The sequence below is a fragment of the Nycticebus coucang genome, chromosome 1 (assembly GCF_027406575.1).
Source record: "Nycticebus coucang isolate mNycCou1 chromosome 1, mNycCou1.pri, whole genome shotgun sequence".
In the NCBI taxonomy this organism is placed as follows: Eukaryota; Metazoa; Chordata; class Mammalia; order Primates; family Lorisidae; genus Nycticebus; species Nycticebus coucang.
In genome coordinates, this window is record NC_069780.1 from 117,497,809 (window position 1) to 117,516,966 (window position 19,158).

General features: G+C 39.4%; 1 protein-coding gene across 1 annotated transcript in view; it reads right to left on the reverse strand.

Annotated features, from left to right (window-relative positions):
* ADGRV1 (adhesion G protein-coupled receptor V1) overlaps positions 1–17,071 on the reverse strand; it is a 669,001-nt gene extending 651,930 nt beyond the window's left edge. Inside the window, exon 1 of the mRNA XM_053586729.1 lies at positions 16,954–17,071. Within this exon, the coding sequence (XP_053442704.1) occupies positions 16,954–16,975 (22 nt within the window). The 5' untranslated portion in view covers positions 16,976–17,071. The remainder of the gene's footprint in view (positions 1–16,953) is intronic.
* Between the last annotated feature and the right edge of the window lie 2,087 nt (positions 17,072–19,158).

The window sequence follows — 19,158 nt, forward strand, 5'->3', positions numbered from 1 at the left end:
TTTTTATTATATGGACTTACAGCCCAGTTCTCAATCAAGTGATTTATTGAACTTCCCTCATTTAAAAAAAAAAAAAAAAAAACACTTTAAAACTTCAGTGATTTGTCTTAGAAGAAAAAGTAATTACTTTTTATCTTGGCATCCGATATACAGTCACACCCTGCATAATGACGTTCCAATCCACAACAGAATGCACACACAACAGTGATCAAGTAAGAGTATAATAGGGCATTCTACCGTGCCTCTTCTATGTTTAGATACACAAATATTCCCATTGTGTTACAACTGCCCACAGGATTGAGTACAGTAACAGGCAGTACAGGTTTGTATCCTTGGAGCAATAAGCTGTATTACACAGCCTAGTAGTCTGTCTCATCTAGCTTTGCCTAAGTCCACCAGGGATGTTCCCACAAGGACAAAAGTGCCTAACACATATCTCAGAAGATACCTCCACCATAAAGTGATACATGACTGTAATTTAGATAAGCCCCCACCAAAAAGACAGAAGTCATCAGGTAAGTGGATTCATTCAATAGGCATCAGACAACATTCAACCACATTTCTTTTTTTTTTTTTTGACACAGAGATTTGCTTTGTCACCCTGGGTAGAGTGCAGTGGCATCATAGCTCATGGCAACCTCAAACTCTTGGGCTTGAGCAATCTTTTAGCCTCAGCCTTCTAAGTAGCTGGGATTATCCATGCCTGCCACAATGCCTGGCTAATTATTCTATTTTTAGTAGAGATGGGGTCTCGCTCTTGCTCGGGCTGGTCTCCAACTCCTGATCTCAGGCAATTCACCTGCCTCAGCCTCCCAGAATGGTAGGATTACCGGTGTGAGCCACCTGCACAGCCTCCAAACACATTTCTGACTTTGGCATATCCTGAATAGGTCGATCATTATGTCAGCCACTCCCACACTTTCCTTCTTAGGAATACCTACAACACAGTACCGCAGGAGAAGCCATGGCTTGAAAAGTATTCCTTTATTTTTTATTCTCACAATTTGGTGGCCTTAACTGCCTATGCAAAAAGGGTTCTAAGTGATAAACCTGCAGGCCATATGTGATCCATTCACCCTGTAACCTGACCCTGAGTTTAACTGAATGTATAGAAGAAAAGAGATAAATTCCTTCTAAACGCCTCCCAGCTGTTTTGTCCACTGTCCCTGGGGGTGCGTGGTGGGGGATGGATAGATTCCCTGATGCAACATCCTTCCTATTCAGTCATTCACCTTCCACTTTCTATTATTGTTTTTTTTCTGTTCTCTCAATGAACAAAAGATCCTTCCTTTTTCCAAAGCTGGTCCCAAAATTCACAGACTCTTTACGTTGAAAACTGTTCATTCTTGTTCCTGACATCCAGTACAGCATCCCACACATATCTGGTGAATGAGTGGTTGACTGGAAAGATAACATTCTTCAGAAGAACTTCCCTCCATTTTATTTTACAGAAGTCAAGTCTGCTTAAACAAAGAATCACAAAAATGGCCACTAAGCACTGCTGACATCTTCTGTAAGGGCCTCTAGGTACCCCTCGTTTTTCCTTGTTTATTAGAAATAAGACGCTATCACTATATACCCACTGTTACCACCTGGTCAATTTGCTTTCTTCTGCCCATTCCAATCAACCTCCCATATGTCAACAAGAAAATGATCTTCCAGACTGTTTGTGTATCAATATAGTGTTCAAAAACTGACAGTGATTCCCCTAATACCTAGTGGGGTGGGTGAGAGGGCTCTGAGCCTTGCTTCTGAAAATCCAAATCAGGACAAATCCAAGAGCAGGGACCTCTTAGATCCTCTCCTTTATAAAAATAATTAGAACACTGGCAAAAATTGTCAGAATCAATGTTTGCAGAACTTCAGAAATCAATCAAAGGCATAAATAATTCCAAGGAGCATTTATTTAAAAAAAAAAAAAAACTAGCTGCATCTCCTAAAAAACCAGTGTATTTTGTTGCATTTAAACTTGATCTATTCCCTCATACACTCATACACTCCAAGGTTGCCCTAAAACCCAACAGCCTGCAATCATAGAGAAACGCAGCAGCCTGACATCCCCTGAAGGGAGCAGGATGGAGCGGGACATCGGGAAAGCCTTACTTAGAAGGGATCATCATGGTTTGACCGTCGATCCTTGTAAGACCCCAATCACCAGGGTTTCTTTACTTGGCCTGACTCAAAGTTTGCTTCTCAAATACATTTAAAGGCAATTATTTAACCTAGCATACACACTATGATTTAATTAAAAAAAAAAATTATTTAACCTAGCAGCTGCCAGAGTTGTAGATAGGGGCTGGGGCAAATAATAAGCTAACCAAATGCTTAAAAGAAAAATCTGGGCAATGAATACTCTATAGGAGTTTTGGAAAGTTCTATCATATTTCTGGCATCTAGAAGATGACACACAGGTGTAGGGCTGTGCTCATGCTCACGAAAAACCTGTGGAAGTTCTACACTGCCACCTCTTGCTGACTTGGAGGCTGTGTGCAAAAAGGAAGTAAAGAATAAGGGAGAATTGAAAATTTCCTGGCTGAGTGCTGAAGGCACACTCCAATGTGCATATTGAGCTCATCACCAAAAACTGGGAGATTTACTGCTTGCCATGATCTGAAAGAATCTCTTTCTAATCATTAACTAAGTAAGCTAACTAAGCACAGATTACAGTGTTTATATATTACAGAGTATATGTGCTTTAAAAATGACTTCAGAAAATTCACAAAACAAACACGTATCAACAAAAGCAGTGGCAACAACAGTCTCTAAGAGAAGAGAGAATCTGATTTTCAAAACAACATGTTACTTAAAATGATTAGGTTTAATTAAAAAAAAAATGCAATTACCAAACACGCAAAGAATAAACACGTATGGCCAATACACAGGGAAAACCATTCAATAGAAATTGTCCTAATATGGGGAAACATATTAGATGCTGGACTTACTAGACAAAGACTTTGTATCAATTCTTGTAAATATTTTCAGAGAACTGAGGGAAACCATACCTATATAACTAAAGATAAAAAGCATAAAAGTGACTTCTCACGAAAAGGATAATATCAATTAAAAGATAGAAACCATTTTTTCTTTTCTTTTTTTTTTTGAGACAGAGTCTTAAGCTGTCAACCTGGGTAGAGTGCTGTGACATCATAACTCACAGCAACCTCAAACTCTTGGGTCTAAGTGATTCTCTTGCCTCAGCCTCCCAAAGTAGCTGGGACTACAGGTGCCGGCCACAATGCCCGGCTATTTCTTTTTTGTTGTAGTTGTTATTGTTTGGCAGGCACAGGCCAGGTTTGAACCAGTCAGTGCCACAACACCCAGCTATTTTTGTTGTTGTTGTTGCAGTTGTCACTATTGGCTGGGTGCATGTGGCTGACACTGTAACTACTGAGCTATGGGCACTAAGCTGGAAACCACTTTTTTAAAAAAGAGAAGTTCTGGAGTTGAGAACTCATTTGAGCAGGCAGAAGAGTGAATTAGTAAACCAAAAGACAACGGAAAGTGTCCAGTCTGCAGAAGAAGAAGATGATTAAAGTGCTAACAAAAAAAGACCATTAACCAAGAATACTATATACAACAAAATTATCATTCAAAAATTAAAGAGAATAAACAAATTAAAAAACAAAGACCAATAGCCAGGCGTTGTGGCGGGCGCCTGTAGTCCCAGCTGCTCGGGAGGCTGAGGCAAGAGAATCACGTAAGCCCAAGAGTTAGAGGTTGCTGTGAGCTGTGTGATGCCACGGAACTCTACCCGAGGGCAGTACAGTGAGACTCTGTCTCTAAAAAAAAAAAACAAAGACCATATAATTCTCTCAATTGATGCAGAAAAAGCTTTTGATAATATCCAGCATCCCTTCATGATCAGAACACTTAAGAAAACTGGTATAGAAGGGACATTTCTTAAACTGAGAGGGGCCATCTACAGCAAACCCACAGCCAATATCGTACTGAATGGAGTTAAATTGAAATCATTTCCACTCAGATCAGGAACCGGACAAGGCTGCCCATTGTCTCCACTGCTCTTTAACATTGTAATGGAAGCTTTAGCCATCGCAATAGAGAAGAAAAGGCGATCAAGGGTATCCATATAGGGTCAGAAGAGATCAAACTTTCACTCTTCACAGATGATATGATGGTATATCTGGAAAACACCAGGGATTCTACTACAAAATTCTTAGAAGTGATCAAGGAATACAGCAGCATCTCAGGTTACAAAATCAACATTCATAAATCGGTAGCCTTTATATATACCAACAATAGTCAAGCTGAAAAAACAGTTAAGGACTCTATTCCATTCATAGTAGTGCCAAAGAAGACGAAATATTTGGGACTTTATCTAACAAAGGACGTGAAGGATCTCTATAAAGAGAACTATGAAACTCTAAGAAAAGAAATAACTGAAAATGTTAACAAATGGAAGAACATACCATGCTCATGGCTGGGAAGAATCATCATTGTTAAAATGTCCATACTACCCAAAGCAATATACAATTTTAATGCAATCCCTATTAAAGCTCCACTGTCATACTTTAAAGATCTTGAAAAAATAATACTTCGTTTTATATGGAATCAGAAAAAACCTTGACTAGCCAAGACATTACTCAGAAATAAAAACAAAGCAGGAGGAATCACGCTACCAGACCTCAGACTATACTAAAAATAGACAGTGATCAAAACAGCATGGTATTGGCACAAAAACAGAGAAGTAGATGTCTGGAACAGAATAGAGAACCAAGAGATGAATCCAGCTACTTACCGTTATTTGATCTTTGTTATTTGATCTTTGACAAGCCAATTAAAAACATTCAGTGGGGAAAAGATTCCCTATTTAACAAATGGTGCTGGGTGAATTGGCTGGCAACCTGTAGAAGACTGAAACTGTACCCACACCTTTCACCATTAAACTAAGATAGACTCTCACTGGATTAAAGATTTAAACTTAAGACATGAAACTATAAAAATACTAGAAGAGAGTGCAGGGAAAACCCTTGAAGAAATCGGTCTGGGCGAGTATTTTATGAGGAGGACTTCCCAGGCAATTGAAGCAGCTTCAAAAAATACACTGCTGGGATCTGATCAAACTAAAAAGCTTCTGCACAGCCAAGTACACAGTAAACAAAGCAAGCAAACAGCCCTTGAAATGGGAGAAGATATTTGCAGGTTATGTCTCCAACAAAGGTTTAATAACCAGAATCCACAGAGAACTCAAACGCATAAGCAAGAAAAGAACAAGTGATCCCATCGCAGGCTGGGCAAGGGACTTGAAGAGAAACTTCTCTGAAGAAGACAGGCGCACAGCCTACAGACATATGAAAAAATGCTCATCATCTTTAATCATCAGAGAAATGCAAATCAAAACTACTTTGAGATATCATCTAAGTCCAGTAAGATTAGCCCATATCACAAAATTCCAAGACCAGAGATGTTGGCGTGGACATGGAGAAAAGGGAATAGTTCTACACTGCTAGTGGGAATGCAAATTAATACATTCCTTTTGGAAAGATATGTGGAGAACACTTAGAGATCTAAAAATAGATCTGCCATTCAATCCTATAAATCCTCTCTAGGTATATACCCAGAAAACCAAAAATCACATTATAACAAAGATATTTGTACCCGAATGTTTATTGCAGACCAATTCATATTGCTAAGTCATGTAAAAAGCCCAAGTGCCCATCAATCCACGAATGGATTAATAAATTGTGGTATATATACACCATGGAATATTATGTAGCCTTAAAGAAAGATGGAGAGTTAACCTCTTTCATGTTTACATGGATGGAGCTGGAACATACTCTTCTTAGTAAAGTATCTCAAGAATGGAAGAAAAAGTATCCAGTGTACTCAGCCCTGCTATGAAACTAATTTATGGCTTTCACATGAAAGCTATAACCCAGTTATAACCTAAAAATATGGGTAAGAGGGAGGGGATGGAGGGAGGAGGATGGGCGGAGGTGCAGTGCATCTTACAAGGGTACATGTGAAACTAGTAAATGTAGAATATAAATGTCTTAACACAATAACTAAGAAAATGCCAGGAAGGCTATATTAACCAGTGTGATGAAAATGTGTCAAACGGTCTATAAAACCAGTGTATGGTGCCCCATGATCGTACTAACATACACAGCTATGATTTAATAATAAAAAAAAAGAAAGAAAAATTAAGATATTCTAAGAGAAACAAAATCTGAGACAATTTGTTGCTAGAAACTTTCCTTTGAGGAAATACAAAAAGAAGTCTTTCAGGATAAAATGAAAAAGGACAGTACATGGTAACCTGAATTCACATGAGAAAAATTAAAAGCATGACAACAGGTTATGTGAAGAATAAATATAAAAGATGACATAAATATATTTTTGTTAATGGTCTTTTTTATCCTGTCTGATTAAAAAGACAACTATATAAAGCAGTAACAGTACTAAAGAGCATACAATGTATAAGGATGAATTTGTACAATGGTAATGGCACAAGGGAGTGGAAAACATGGATTTATATGGCAGAAAATTTTTGCATATTATTCAGATTAAGTTGGTATTAATCTGAACTAGATTGTTGTGGGTTATGATGCTAATTGTAATTGGCAACCAATAAAAAAAGGTATTACAAGAAATAACCATGACATTAAAATAATACATTAGAAAATACCTACTTAAAATAAAAGGAGGCAGAAAAAGAGGAATAGAGAAAGAAAAAAAGACATAAAAAACAATTAGGAAAATGGCAGACATCAAATCTCCAATTAAAAGGCAGAAGTTGGCAAAATGGATTTTAAAAAATGACCCAATTATTCCCTCTTTACAAGTGATGTACTTTAAATTCAAAGCTACACATAGATTGAAAATTAAAGTACAGAAAAAATATATATCCTGCAAGTAGTAACCAAAGGAAAGCTAAAGTAACTATGTTAATTGCCATGGTTTGAACTTGGAGTCCAAAACTCATTTTGAACTTTACCTGCCTGCCGTTGCAACACGGTTGAGAGAGAGGACCTTTAACATACTGCCTGCCACACCAGAAAAAAAAATGTTTTCCTTGGGGCCACCGTGTTTCATTAGGTCAAGACAGATCAACAGACATATGAGTTATATATGCTTCACAAGACCATAAATCAAATATAACTCACGTGACAGTTAATGTGTTAAGAAGTAATTAGATCTTGAGAGCAGAGCCATTATTGGAGGAATGGGTTAGTTATCACAGGAGGATTCCTGATAAAAGGATGAGTTTAACCTGACTTCCTCTCTGTCTCATGTGCTCACTTGCCCTCTCACCTTCCACCACGGAGTAACACAGCAGAAAAGCCTTTTGCAGATGCCAGAACCAAGTTCTTGGACTTCTCAGTCTCCAAAATCATGAGCCAAATAAAATTCTATATTTTTTTAAGCACACACGGAAATAAGTCTAGAGGAAGAAAAGATAGACTTACAGAGCAGGAAAGGCTGCAAGGCAGGAGACACTCCCCATGGACAGGGAATGGGCCTCCACTGCCAGGACAGATAGGCAAAGGGGCTAAGTTTCTATGGTCTGTAAATTATCCCACCTCTGATATTCGATTATAGCAGCAGAAAATGAACTAAGACATTAATATTAGATAGAATAGATTTCAGGACTGAAAATGTTACTAGAGACAAAGAAGGACATTTTATAATGACCAAAGGCTCAATTTAGCAGAAAGATATAACAATTATAAACATACATGCACATTACAAGAGAATCTCAAAACACATGAATCAAACTTATCAAACTGACAGAAGAAACAGACAATTCAACAACAAAAGTTAATGACCTCAATACCTTATGTTCAATAATGGATAGAACCAGAACAACTAAATGGTAGATGAACAAGAAAGAGAAGAGTTAAACAATACTATAACCTAGACCTAACACACATCTATGGAACACCCTGCCCCACCACAGTAGACTACATACCACGTCAAGTACACATGAAATAGCTTCCAGAATAGACCACATATAACAAGTGGCCATAAAACTAGTCTCAATAAATTTAGCATGCTTAAATCCTACAAGGTATGTCTTCAACCACAAGAGAACGAGATTAAAAATTAATAACAGGAAAAACTGTAGGAAATAAAAATATGTGTGGAAATTAAACAACACATCCCTAAATGACCCAGGGGTCAAAAAGTAAATCATGATATAAATTAGAAAATAATTTGAGATAAAAACACATCATACCAGAACTTACAGAGTGCAGCTAAAGCAATGCTTGGAGGAAAACGTATAGGCATAAATGCACATTTCATAAGAGAAGAAATATCTCAAATAACATATTCTTCCAATGTTAAGAAAGTAGAAAAAAAGAGCAAACTAAATCCAAATCAAGCAGAAAGAAAGAAATAATAAAATGTGAGAGGAAATAAAATAGGTAATTAGAAATACAATAGAAAAAAAAATTGAGCAGTGCCCATAGCTCAGTGAGTAGGGCACCGGCCACATACTCCCAGGCTGGCGGGTTCAAACCCAGCCTGGGCCAGCTGAACAACAATGACAACAGCAACAAAAAAATAGCCAAGCGTTACAGTGGGCGCCTGTAATCCCAGCTACTTGAGGCTGAGGCAAGAGAATGGCTTGGGCCCAAGAGTTTGAGGTTGCTGTGAGCTGTGATGCCACAGCACTCTACTGAGGGTCACAAAGTGAGACCCTGTCTCAAAAAAAAAAAAAGAAAGAAATTCACAAAACCAAAATTGTTTCTTTGAAAAAAATATACAAAAGTGACAAACTTTTTAGCTAGACTGACAAAGAAAGAAGATTCAAATTATTAAAATGAGAAACTCAAGAAGAGTATTACTACCAACTCATATATTTATTGTCCATTGATTTTTGACAGTGGTGCTAAGTCAACTGAATGAGGAAAGAATAATTACTTCAACAAAAGGTGCCTGTAGTAACCACCTGCAAATGAAGGAAGTTGGACTCCTAATTCACATAACATAAAAAAGTAATACAAGATGTCAAAAAGACCTAAACGTAAACCTATAAAACCCTAACAAGAAAGCATAGGTGTAAATCCTTGTGCTCTTGGATTAGGCAATGGTTTCTTAGACATGACACCAAAAGCACAAGTAACCAAAGAAAAATTAAGTAAATTAATTCATCAAAAATAAAATTTTTCCTTCAAAGGACACCACCAAGAAAGTAAAAAGATAATCTGAACAATGAAAGAAAATATTTGCAAATGATATATCTCATAAGGGATTAATATCCAGAATATACAAAGAATTCTTATAACTCAATAAAAAATAAATGTCTATTCAAATCTCTTGCCCAATTTAAAAATGAGCAACAGACTTCAACAGGCATGTCTCCAAAGAATATACAAATGGCAAGCAAGAAAAATAAAAAGATATCCAATGCTACTAATTATGGAAATGCAAATCAAAATCTGAACAAGATACCATTCCAACCTATTCGGAAAGCTAGAATCGAAATGACAGACAGGCGGTGCCTGTAGCTCAGTGGGTAGGGTGCCAGCCACATACAACCAGGCTGGCAGGTTCAAACCCAGCCCGGGCCAGATAAACAAGGACACCTGCAACAAAAAAATAGCTGGGCACTGTGTTGGGCGCCTGTAGTCCCAGATACTTGGGAGGCTGAAGCAAGAGAATCGCTTAAGCCCAAGAGTTTGAGGTTGCTGTGAGCTGTGATACCAGAACACTCTACCAAGGGCAACATAGCGAGACTCTGTCTCAAAAAAAAAAAAAAAAAATGACAGACAATAACAAGTGTTGGTGAGGATATGAGAAACTGGATCACTCGTACATAGTTTGTGGGGATGTAAAATGAACATACATTTTGGAAAACAGTTGGCCATTCTTCAGAAAGTAAAACATAAAGTAGCCACATGACCCAGCAGTTCCATTCCCAGAGATAGAACCAAGAAAACTAAAAACATGTCTGCACAAAACTTATTCACAAATGTTCACAGCAGCCTTATTCATAAGTTAAAAAGCAGAACCAACCCAAATATCCACCAGTTGAAAAATACATGAAATGTTGTCTATCCATAATAGTAGAATATTAGTTGGCAATAAAAAAGAATTGAAACACTGATACAGAGTATAACATGGATAAATCTTAAAAACATTATGCTAAGTGAAAGAAGACAAACACAAAAGGCCACATATCACATGATTCCATTTATATAAAATGTCCAGGAAAGGCACATCCATGAGACAGAAAATAGATTACTGGTTGGCAGGGACTGGGGAGTGGCAGAGAAAGATGGGATGGGGGGTGACAGCTGCTGGAAACAGGGTTTCTTTGCAAGGTTATACAAATGTTCTGGAATAGACAGTGGTTGCACTGGTTGCACAACTTTGTAAATATATTTAAATATTACAATAATAATTAATATATATTATATATTTAATATACATAAAGAATTACATACTTTGAAAGGTAAGGGGTCTTTTTCATATGTGAACTGTATCTCAAATTACTTCTTTAAAAACTCCAACCTGGGGCGGCATCTGTGGCTCAGTGAATAGGGTGCTGGCCCCATATACCAAGGATGGCGGGTTCAAACCCAGCCCCAGCCAAACTGCAACAAAAAATAGCCAGCCGTTGTGGCGGGCACCTGTAGTCCCAGCTGCTCTGGAGGCTGAGGCAAGAGAATCACTTAAGCCCAAAAGCTGGAGGTTGCTGTGAGTGCTGTGACGTCATGGCAGTCTACCGAGGGCAGTAAAGTGAGACTCTGTCTCTACAAAAAAAAAAAAAAAAAACTCCAACCTGCTGTGCTCTTCCACATTAATCGACAATGGGGTCTAGCTCTTGCTCAGGCTGGTCTTGAACTCCCAATCCACTGGCCCCGGCCTCCCAGAGTGCTGGGATTACAGGCATGAGCCACCGCACCCGGCCTTCTACACCTTTGATCGAAACTACTCCCCAGGTTCTTCTCTCTACCTCTTCCTTGTCCCTCTTTGCCATTAGTTTTCAAAGTTCAGATAAAGTCTTACTTTTTCCAGAACATTTTCACTAGTTGGCAGAGGACCAGTGGGCTGTCTTTGTGTGATATGTGCTCTTCGAAACTGCTGAATTCAGTTGAATGAATACTAATGACTCTAACTACAGATAGGGCTTTATAACTACAGGTTGAAAATATAAGAAGACAACCAATTAATTCACATATGTTCTCAGAATTATACTGATCATTTGCAAGGCCTGTATCTAAAATACTTTTTTCTTTTATGCCTTCTTTCCATTAAATATTATTTGAAGAATAAGAAATATTTCGCTTCCAAATATTTACATTTGCATCTGTAACTATGCAAAAACAGTTCTGTGTTAAAAGATGAGCTACAGTGAATTACTGCCCCAAGACATAAGATTATAGGATGTCATTTCAATTATCCTAACAAAAGTATTATCATAACATACAGTGATCCTTCAGAGGCATGTAAGTGTATATGTGAAGTATATTAATATTACCTAATTACCAAAATTCATGACTAAAGAAGCCAACAGAATCTTATTTTAAATTAGCCACAGATACAAAGCCTTGAATTATTTCTACAATATGCCTCAGAGCACTTGTTCAGTTATTATAACAGAATTCCCCACAATTCTTTTTGCATAAAGAAAGTCAATATAAATAATTAAAACTTGCTCCTTCTTTGTTAATTTTAGATCATATTAACTCAATTTATGCCAGTATGTATACACACATAGGTAACTATACATATCTCCTATGTTTCCTGTGTACACTGCATGCAGAAACAAACCATTAACAATGACACAGAATGCCTTTTTGGACTGCATTTTACTTGAAGCTATTCTGTATCTTTTATCCTGTGCCACATTTCAATAAGGACTATTTATAATTACAATCATCCCCTTATTCGCCTGTTTTTTCATTTTCCTTGCCCTATGGTACCCTACAGTTGAAGGAAAGGAAAACGCTCTGTTGATTAGTTATTTAAGACCAGCAACAATAACTATGCTGGAGAGAAGGCTACTTGGAGAGCATTACACAAGACCTAGCGCTCAACAGCCTCAGACAGAGAGCAGCAAATTATAAACCCAAGTACTTCGTTGCATGTAACCAAATTGGCTAGTTGAAATGCTAATAAGCCTTTCAGCAATACTAAAGAGAGACAGGGGACTTTGTGCTTTAGAGAATGAAATGCATTTTTACTCCACTTCTGCACCATTGTCTTGCTGAGAATCATTTGAAATCTATTCATAAAGGTAGCTCTTTCCCTAACCTTTAAATGTGGGAAATTTACTAGCTCCTACCAGCACCTCCAATGTGCTGATGTGTCAAGACGTGAACAGATGGTTGGATTAAAGCCATGTTAAGCCCCTAATAAAGTAAAGCATAAAAGAACTCCATGCACAAATATATAGCATAAACCAAGAAAATATGCCACGAGAACAGCAGTTTTGAATAACAAATAAATTTATGAAATTAAAATACCAAATAACATAATATGTAAAACAAATATTTTCAACGTGATTACATTGAAATGCATATAGAAAGAGCTATCACTCCCTCTCTAAAGAGATGACCTCCTCCCTCACCTCTCTTTATGCTTTATAATTTTGTATTATTTCAAAACTCGTTTATGGACAATTATTCCAACAGCCACTGTTTCCCCTTTATATAGAAGAGGATCCATACTAGGTTTTCAGAATCCTGAATAAATGAATGAGAAATGCCCTACCAGCCCCCTGCCCTCACTGTGAGGTGAAGCCAGACTTACGCCTGACTGCACTAGAGAAGGGTTCCCTGACCACCTGCCGGGCAGCTGGGGGAGGGGCTTGTCTGGTACATTCTGAAGTGTATAGTGTGTCACAGTGGAGTCAAGAAACACAGCCTTTGTACTGCCACAGGCTCCTGTGCCTCAGCCCCACCCTGTTCCTCCTCTGCCACACCTCCATCAGGGCAACAGAGCGGGGTGCCCTGGCTCCCTGTGTGGCCTGACATCATGGCACTTTGGAGAACCCTCTGTACATGCAAAATGCCTCCCGTGCCTTCAGTACTGCCTTGTGAAGGAGAAAAGTAGGCACCAACGTGGGGAAATCAACTTTTCATACTCCTCCATTCTGCATGGAGTAGCTTCTGGTTTATTAGTAGTATGTTTATCTTTATTTTTCAACAAATATCTTTACATAGAGTCTGAACTGCCTGGGAATGACAGAATACTAAGTCTAATAGGGCTTTAAACCATAAACCGTTTCAATAAATAATTCAGCTCTTCACTTGGATTCCACAGGAGTTAAGGGAAGAAAACATTTCTCTGGCTGGATGGTCACCAAAACCTTACGACTGGAGTGCTTTTGGTGATTTTTTTTTTCCTTGCTTTTATGTGTTTTGAATTTCCTACATGACTGCATTATCTTCACATTCAGGAAAAAAACTTATTCCCAAATCAAAAAGGGAGAGAGAGGAAAGGGGAAGGTTGGTTGGTTGAACTGTGTATATATGTAGCTGTGTGATTTTTCCCAAGAAAATCAAGGAAGCACCCAGATGCTTCCTTCCAGATCTCTCCATGATAACACATTGCATTTTATAATCAAATTAAACCATCCTCTAAAGAAATCAATACACTTCATATGGATCTGTAAATTGTCTAGTTGTTCTTTATGTGGAGTACAAATGGTGATTTCATTGTGTAGACTTTGAACCCAGTGCAAAAAAACAATGACTTGTCACAGGCAAATAAGTAAAAAGCCATTAATTCAATAGCTTAACCACCAGGCTAAACTCGAGAAACACTAGAGAAATATATAATGCACTCAAAGATTTTGCATTTTAATTGGTACAACGTTAAATTTTTCCATAAAAATGGAGCGGCAATTTAAGAAACAGCATGAAGTGGCATTTGTCTTTGAGTGGCAGTAAACAAAACAGATAATGACCAAGTTAAACTGTTAGGATACTTTTCACTTAGTTCATAAGAACGTATAAGCAGCTAAGCAGTGGTTCTCAACCTGTGGGTCGAGACCCACAAGAACTGTTAATAGGGCCTCAGCATAGGAAGGTTGAGAATGGGCTAAAGTCACAATTAGAAAAACAGAATATGTAACTGTATGTGAGTCTCTTAACTTTTATAGGCCTCAGTTTCTTCAAGTATAAAATAAAAAGGTTGGTCTAATTTGGCTCCAAGTCTCCTCCCTATGCTTCACGATTTCTTGTGATCACAGCCTGCGAATTTCCGAACTATGAAAGATCACACACTTAATGTAAGATAAAAGGTATTTTTTTGTGGGTTTTCCCAAGGCATATAGATCTTTCTGCCTCAGTTTCTTCATCTGCAAATCAGGTGAATACTATTTAATTCAAGGTTAAATATAAAGTTATTCTATTAAAGAGCGTAAAAGAATTCCAGGCATATAGCCACACGTTCAGTAATTATGGCATACCACTCTCATTCATCATGGGAATATTCACAAAAGAGTTCAGCCACAGCTAATTCTGCTCTGAATACCTTTTCTCTCTGGGTGTAATATTATTGTCTTGAACACAGACACCTTCAAGTAGAAACACATCTAACACACTTTAGTTTAAAACTAACTTCTGCCCTTCTATGTTATTTTTAATAGTTATTTCATTACCATAAAAGCATTTATGTTCTGGGCGGTGCATTTGGCTCAAAGGAGTAGGGCGCCAGCCCCATATGCCGGAGGTGGTGGGTTCAAACCCAGCCTCAGCCAAAAATCGCAGGAAAAAAAAAAAAAAAGTATTTATGTTCCAAACCTATCTCATATCATTTTCTGACAAGGAATATAATAGGCATTCAATTTAATAAACATACTGCATAAATCGATAGTTGTTATTAAAAGATAATATTGACTGATACATCATTTCTATATCTAACAGTGTCATGACACAGTGCTGTAACCTCTGCCCCATTATGGATTCACATTTCAGTCTAAGATGATCTCAGTTTATAGGCAGTTTTAACTTTTAGTCATCACATTCAGTATAGTGTAGGTGCTAAAAGCACTCAGGAAAAATCTTTGATCCAGCTTTTACTAACTGGGGAACTTTGGGCAAGGAGCTTAAACTTTCCATGCCTCAGTATTATTATCTGTAAATTAAGATAATACTATTCAATTTATGGTCGTTTTGTGTTAAATAAAATAATCTGTATAAAGGGATTCTCAGAATTCACTAAGGAGTGACTGCTATTTTCATTCATCATGTTTTTTTTTTTTTTGGTTACTATAAAAGTATATAGTATCATATAAAAGACATATATTACATAAAACTTATAAACCCAAGAGACATAATTATATAATTTTTTTAGCTGAAATAAGTCTTTGCAGTCACCTAACCCAATCTCTTCATTTTATAAATGAAAAACTAAAGCCCAGAAGGATAGGCGAATGTCCAAGGTCATTGTAAGTTAATGGTAGAAGCAGGATGTTATTCTTAATCACAGATGTCTAATATAGTTTATTATAACATGATGCAGAGTATATTTTTCAGCCCCTGTAGCCTGTATTTTTCTCAAATTATATATGCTTAAGAAGAGTTTGCCACTTAGCCTAGGAAATTATTTATTTATTTTTTTTTTTTTTTTTTTTTTTTTTGTGGTTTTTGGCCGGGGCTAGCTTTGAACCCGCCACCTCTGGCATATGGGACCGGCGCCCTACTCCTTGAGCCACAGGCGCCGCCCTAGCCTAGGAAATTATTAAAAAATAAATTGCTGGTGTTCATTTGTATACTGACTAAAACATTATTTTTCTTTTCTTTAAAATCCTTTTTTTTGGGGGGGAGTTATCTAGTTCTTTTGTGTGTTCCTTGTGACACAAGGAGAGGAAAAAGCACTTTCAAAATTTAAGGTACTCATAACTTCAGAAAAGAATTTTTTTGTTTGTTTGTTTTTAGAGACAGTCTGACTTTGTCACCCTCAGTAGAGTACCCTGGCATCACTGCTCACAGCAACCTCCAGCTCTTGGGCTTAAGCGATTCTCTTGCCTCAGCCTCCTGAGTAGCTGGGACCACAGGTGCCTACCACAAGGCTGGGCTATTTTTTTTGTTGCAGTTTAGCCAGGGCTGGGTTCGAACCCTCCACCCTCGGTATATGGGGCCGGCGTCCTACTCACGGAGCCACAGGCGCCGCCCTCAGCAAAAATGTTTAATAATGATGTATTAGTTAAGGTCTTTGATCCTTAGCCCAATTCTCAGTAATTAAGCATCCTTAAAATTTGATATCACTTTCTAAAAGAGTGTGCAGCAATACTGGATGTCATGAAATGTGAAAAGTTGGTTTAAAACAAAAGTTACTTGCAAGTTAACAACTGCATCTGAAAATCAGTTTTTCCCGGTATGAATATTGTCACGATTTGTTAGTATTAGTTTAAAGGGAAAAAATCAATTTAAGATAGTTTAAAATATTTAAAAGTGTACATATTAAGCTTAATATATGTTCGAATTCATATATTAAAATTTATATATCAAAATATACATTAAAAATTTATAAACATACACAATTCTACAGCTTCGGGCTAATTCTAAACTCCCTAAAAATCAATATATTTCACTGAAATTCTTCCTTACAGTGGTTATTTTAGAACATAAAACTCCTTAAGTCTACCTCAACCTTCCCTTTATCAATTATTACCTATGGCGCGCCATTCTTGATCGGTTATTTTCCAGCCAGACTTTGAAAATTAAAGCTGGGGTTCGAGTTTCACACAGGCAGAAAGAGAAGGAAGGAACTTTTCCCTTTGCTCATTCACTTCCCACCTTCTTTGAGAGCAGGCGGCTTTGGGAAAGGCGGTGGGGCGGGGCGGGAGCGGGGAGCCGGCGCCGCGGACTGCAAAGGCTCCGCGGGGGCGGGAGCGACCCAGGCGTCCCGCCGGGTCAGCCGCAGCGCCCGCCCTCCGGCCGCCCTCGCCTGCCACCTCCAGCAACAGGTGCGGATGCCGCAGCGCTCCGGAGGCGGCGGGATGCTCACAGCACCAGCCCTCGCCTAGCCTACCTGGCCCCAGGAACACCGACATCCGCGCGTCCCCCGCGGCCCCCGCCGGTCTGCCCGGCGCACGCCCTCGCTCTGCCTCTCACTCCGGTCCCCACGCCTCGCCCGGGCAGCAGATTCTTTCTCCCGCTATCCCGTCAGGAGGAGGGCTCCATTCTCCGCCCCTTCGCCCCCTCCCTCTACTCCTCCCCGGCATACTCCCTCTGAGCCAATAGGACCCCCGGCTCCCGGGGCTGCGCTCACCTGACCTGCGACGCAGGGGTGGCGGCCGCGCACGGCAGCGCACCCTGCTCGGCGCAGCGGGCAGTTAGGCCCCGCTCCAGCGCCGGGAACACCCTACCTCGGCCATCCTAATGGACTCTTCCACCAGCCGGGGCTAAGCCGACCTGCCTGGGCTTTGGAGCGCCCTGGTCCTGTTTCTGCCCGCGCGTCCCAGCGTGAGTGACTGGTCTGCGCTGTCTAGTCGTCCGCTTCGGGTAAACTCTCTATCTATTAGCTGCCCTTGGCCACAAAGAACTCCCCTTGTAGACAGCAGGGTACTTTGCCCTGGGTACGCCACTGTTCCTGGTTTTCCTTCCTGAAAAAAAACCCATCTACTGAGTCTTTATTCCGATACTAAAAGGGAATTTCTTCTGACGTTGACCCAACAGTCATTGAGATTTTCACCTTATGAAAATTTGAGCATAAATTCATGAAATATCAGACATGAAGGATCTACCCCCAACTACACTTACAAAGCAGGGATTGAGGTCAGCATCTGAGATAAGTTATCAGTCTCCTCATTTGTAAAATAGGATTATTAATTCCTGCCCCTTACATCTGTTAGGATTAGATGAATGAGACGGTGTGTGAAGTACACTACTTTAGAGTACCGTGCCGTCGAGTATCTCTAGCCCTTAGCAAACTCTTAACAAATGTTACTTTTTTTTTTTTTCCGGGGCTTCAAAGTAAAAGCTCAAGAATCAGGCTTTTACTAACATCGTCACTGTGCAAATCCCTGGCTGCACCAGAGATTTTTAAAGCAAATGCAGCATATTAGAATCACAGAAGTTTCTAACCAGGAGCAAGATTAAAGATTAGCAGTTCAGGGCGGCTCCTGTGGCTCAGTGAGTAGGGCGCTGCCCCCCTTTTCCGAGGGTGGCAGGTTCGAACTCAGCCCCAGCTAAACTGCAACAAAAAAATAGCCGGGCGTTTGTGGTTCCAGCTACTCGGGAGGCTGAGGCAAGAGCCTAAGCCCAAGAGCTAGAGGTTGCTGTGAGCTGTGATGCCACAGCACAAAGAGAGACTCTGTCTCTAAAAAAAAAAAAAAAAAAAAGTTAGCAGTTCAGCATTTCGGGAGGCTGAGGCGGGTGGATTCCTTGAGCTCAGGAGTTCGAGACCAGCCTGAGCAAGAGCAAGACCCCCGTCTCTACTAAAAATAGAAAAAATTACCCAGGAGTTGTGGCGGGCGCCTAAAGCCCCAGCTACTAGAGAGTGAGGCAAGAGGATCGCTTGAGCCCAACCAAGAGTTTGAAGCTGCTATGAGGTAAGATGATACCATGGACCTCTACCCAGGACGACTCTGTCTCAAAAATAAATAAATAAAGTACTGAAATTATTCAGCCAATGCTAATTTGATTTAAATCCAGACTCCTAGCATGGACCAAAAGATCCCTCATTATTCTGTTTATCCTTGTCTTGTCCTCCCCCCATTTCACTGTATTCCTTTCACACTGACCTTTTCTTCTTTGTTTTTGGCTCAAACACAGCAAAATCATTCCAGCCTCAAGGCCTGTCCACAAGCTTTCCTTCTGCCTGGCTCTCTGTTTCTGAGCTCCTCCTATGGCTGGGTCCTGTCATGCCTCTTATGTGAGGAACACCTCAACTATCTCTTCCTTAGAGGTGCCTGTCCTATAGCTTCCACATCTGTTGTTAGCCATTACCTGTTCTATTTAATTGATGTAATATAACCCTAATAAATGTCTTATTTAGGTGTTTTTATCTGCCCATAAGAATGAAAGTTCCATGGGGGGTAGGTTCCATGTCTCCCTCATTCACTGCTCTGTACCCAGTAGCTAGAATCGGCTCTGGGATGTAGTACAGGAAGATGAAAAAAAGGAAGGGAGGAGAAGGGAGAGGGGAGGGAGGAAGGGAAGGAGAAAAGAAAGGAGTGAGAGAGGGAAAGGAGGCCCACCTACATAGGGTGGCATAAAGTTCAGGTGCAATTTA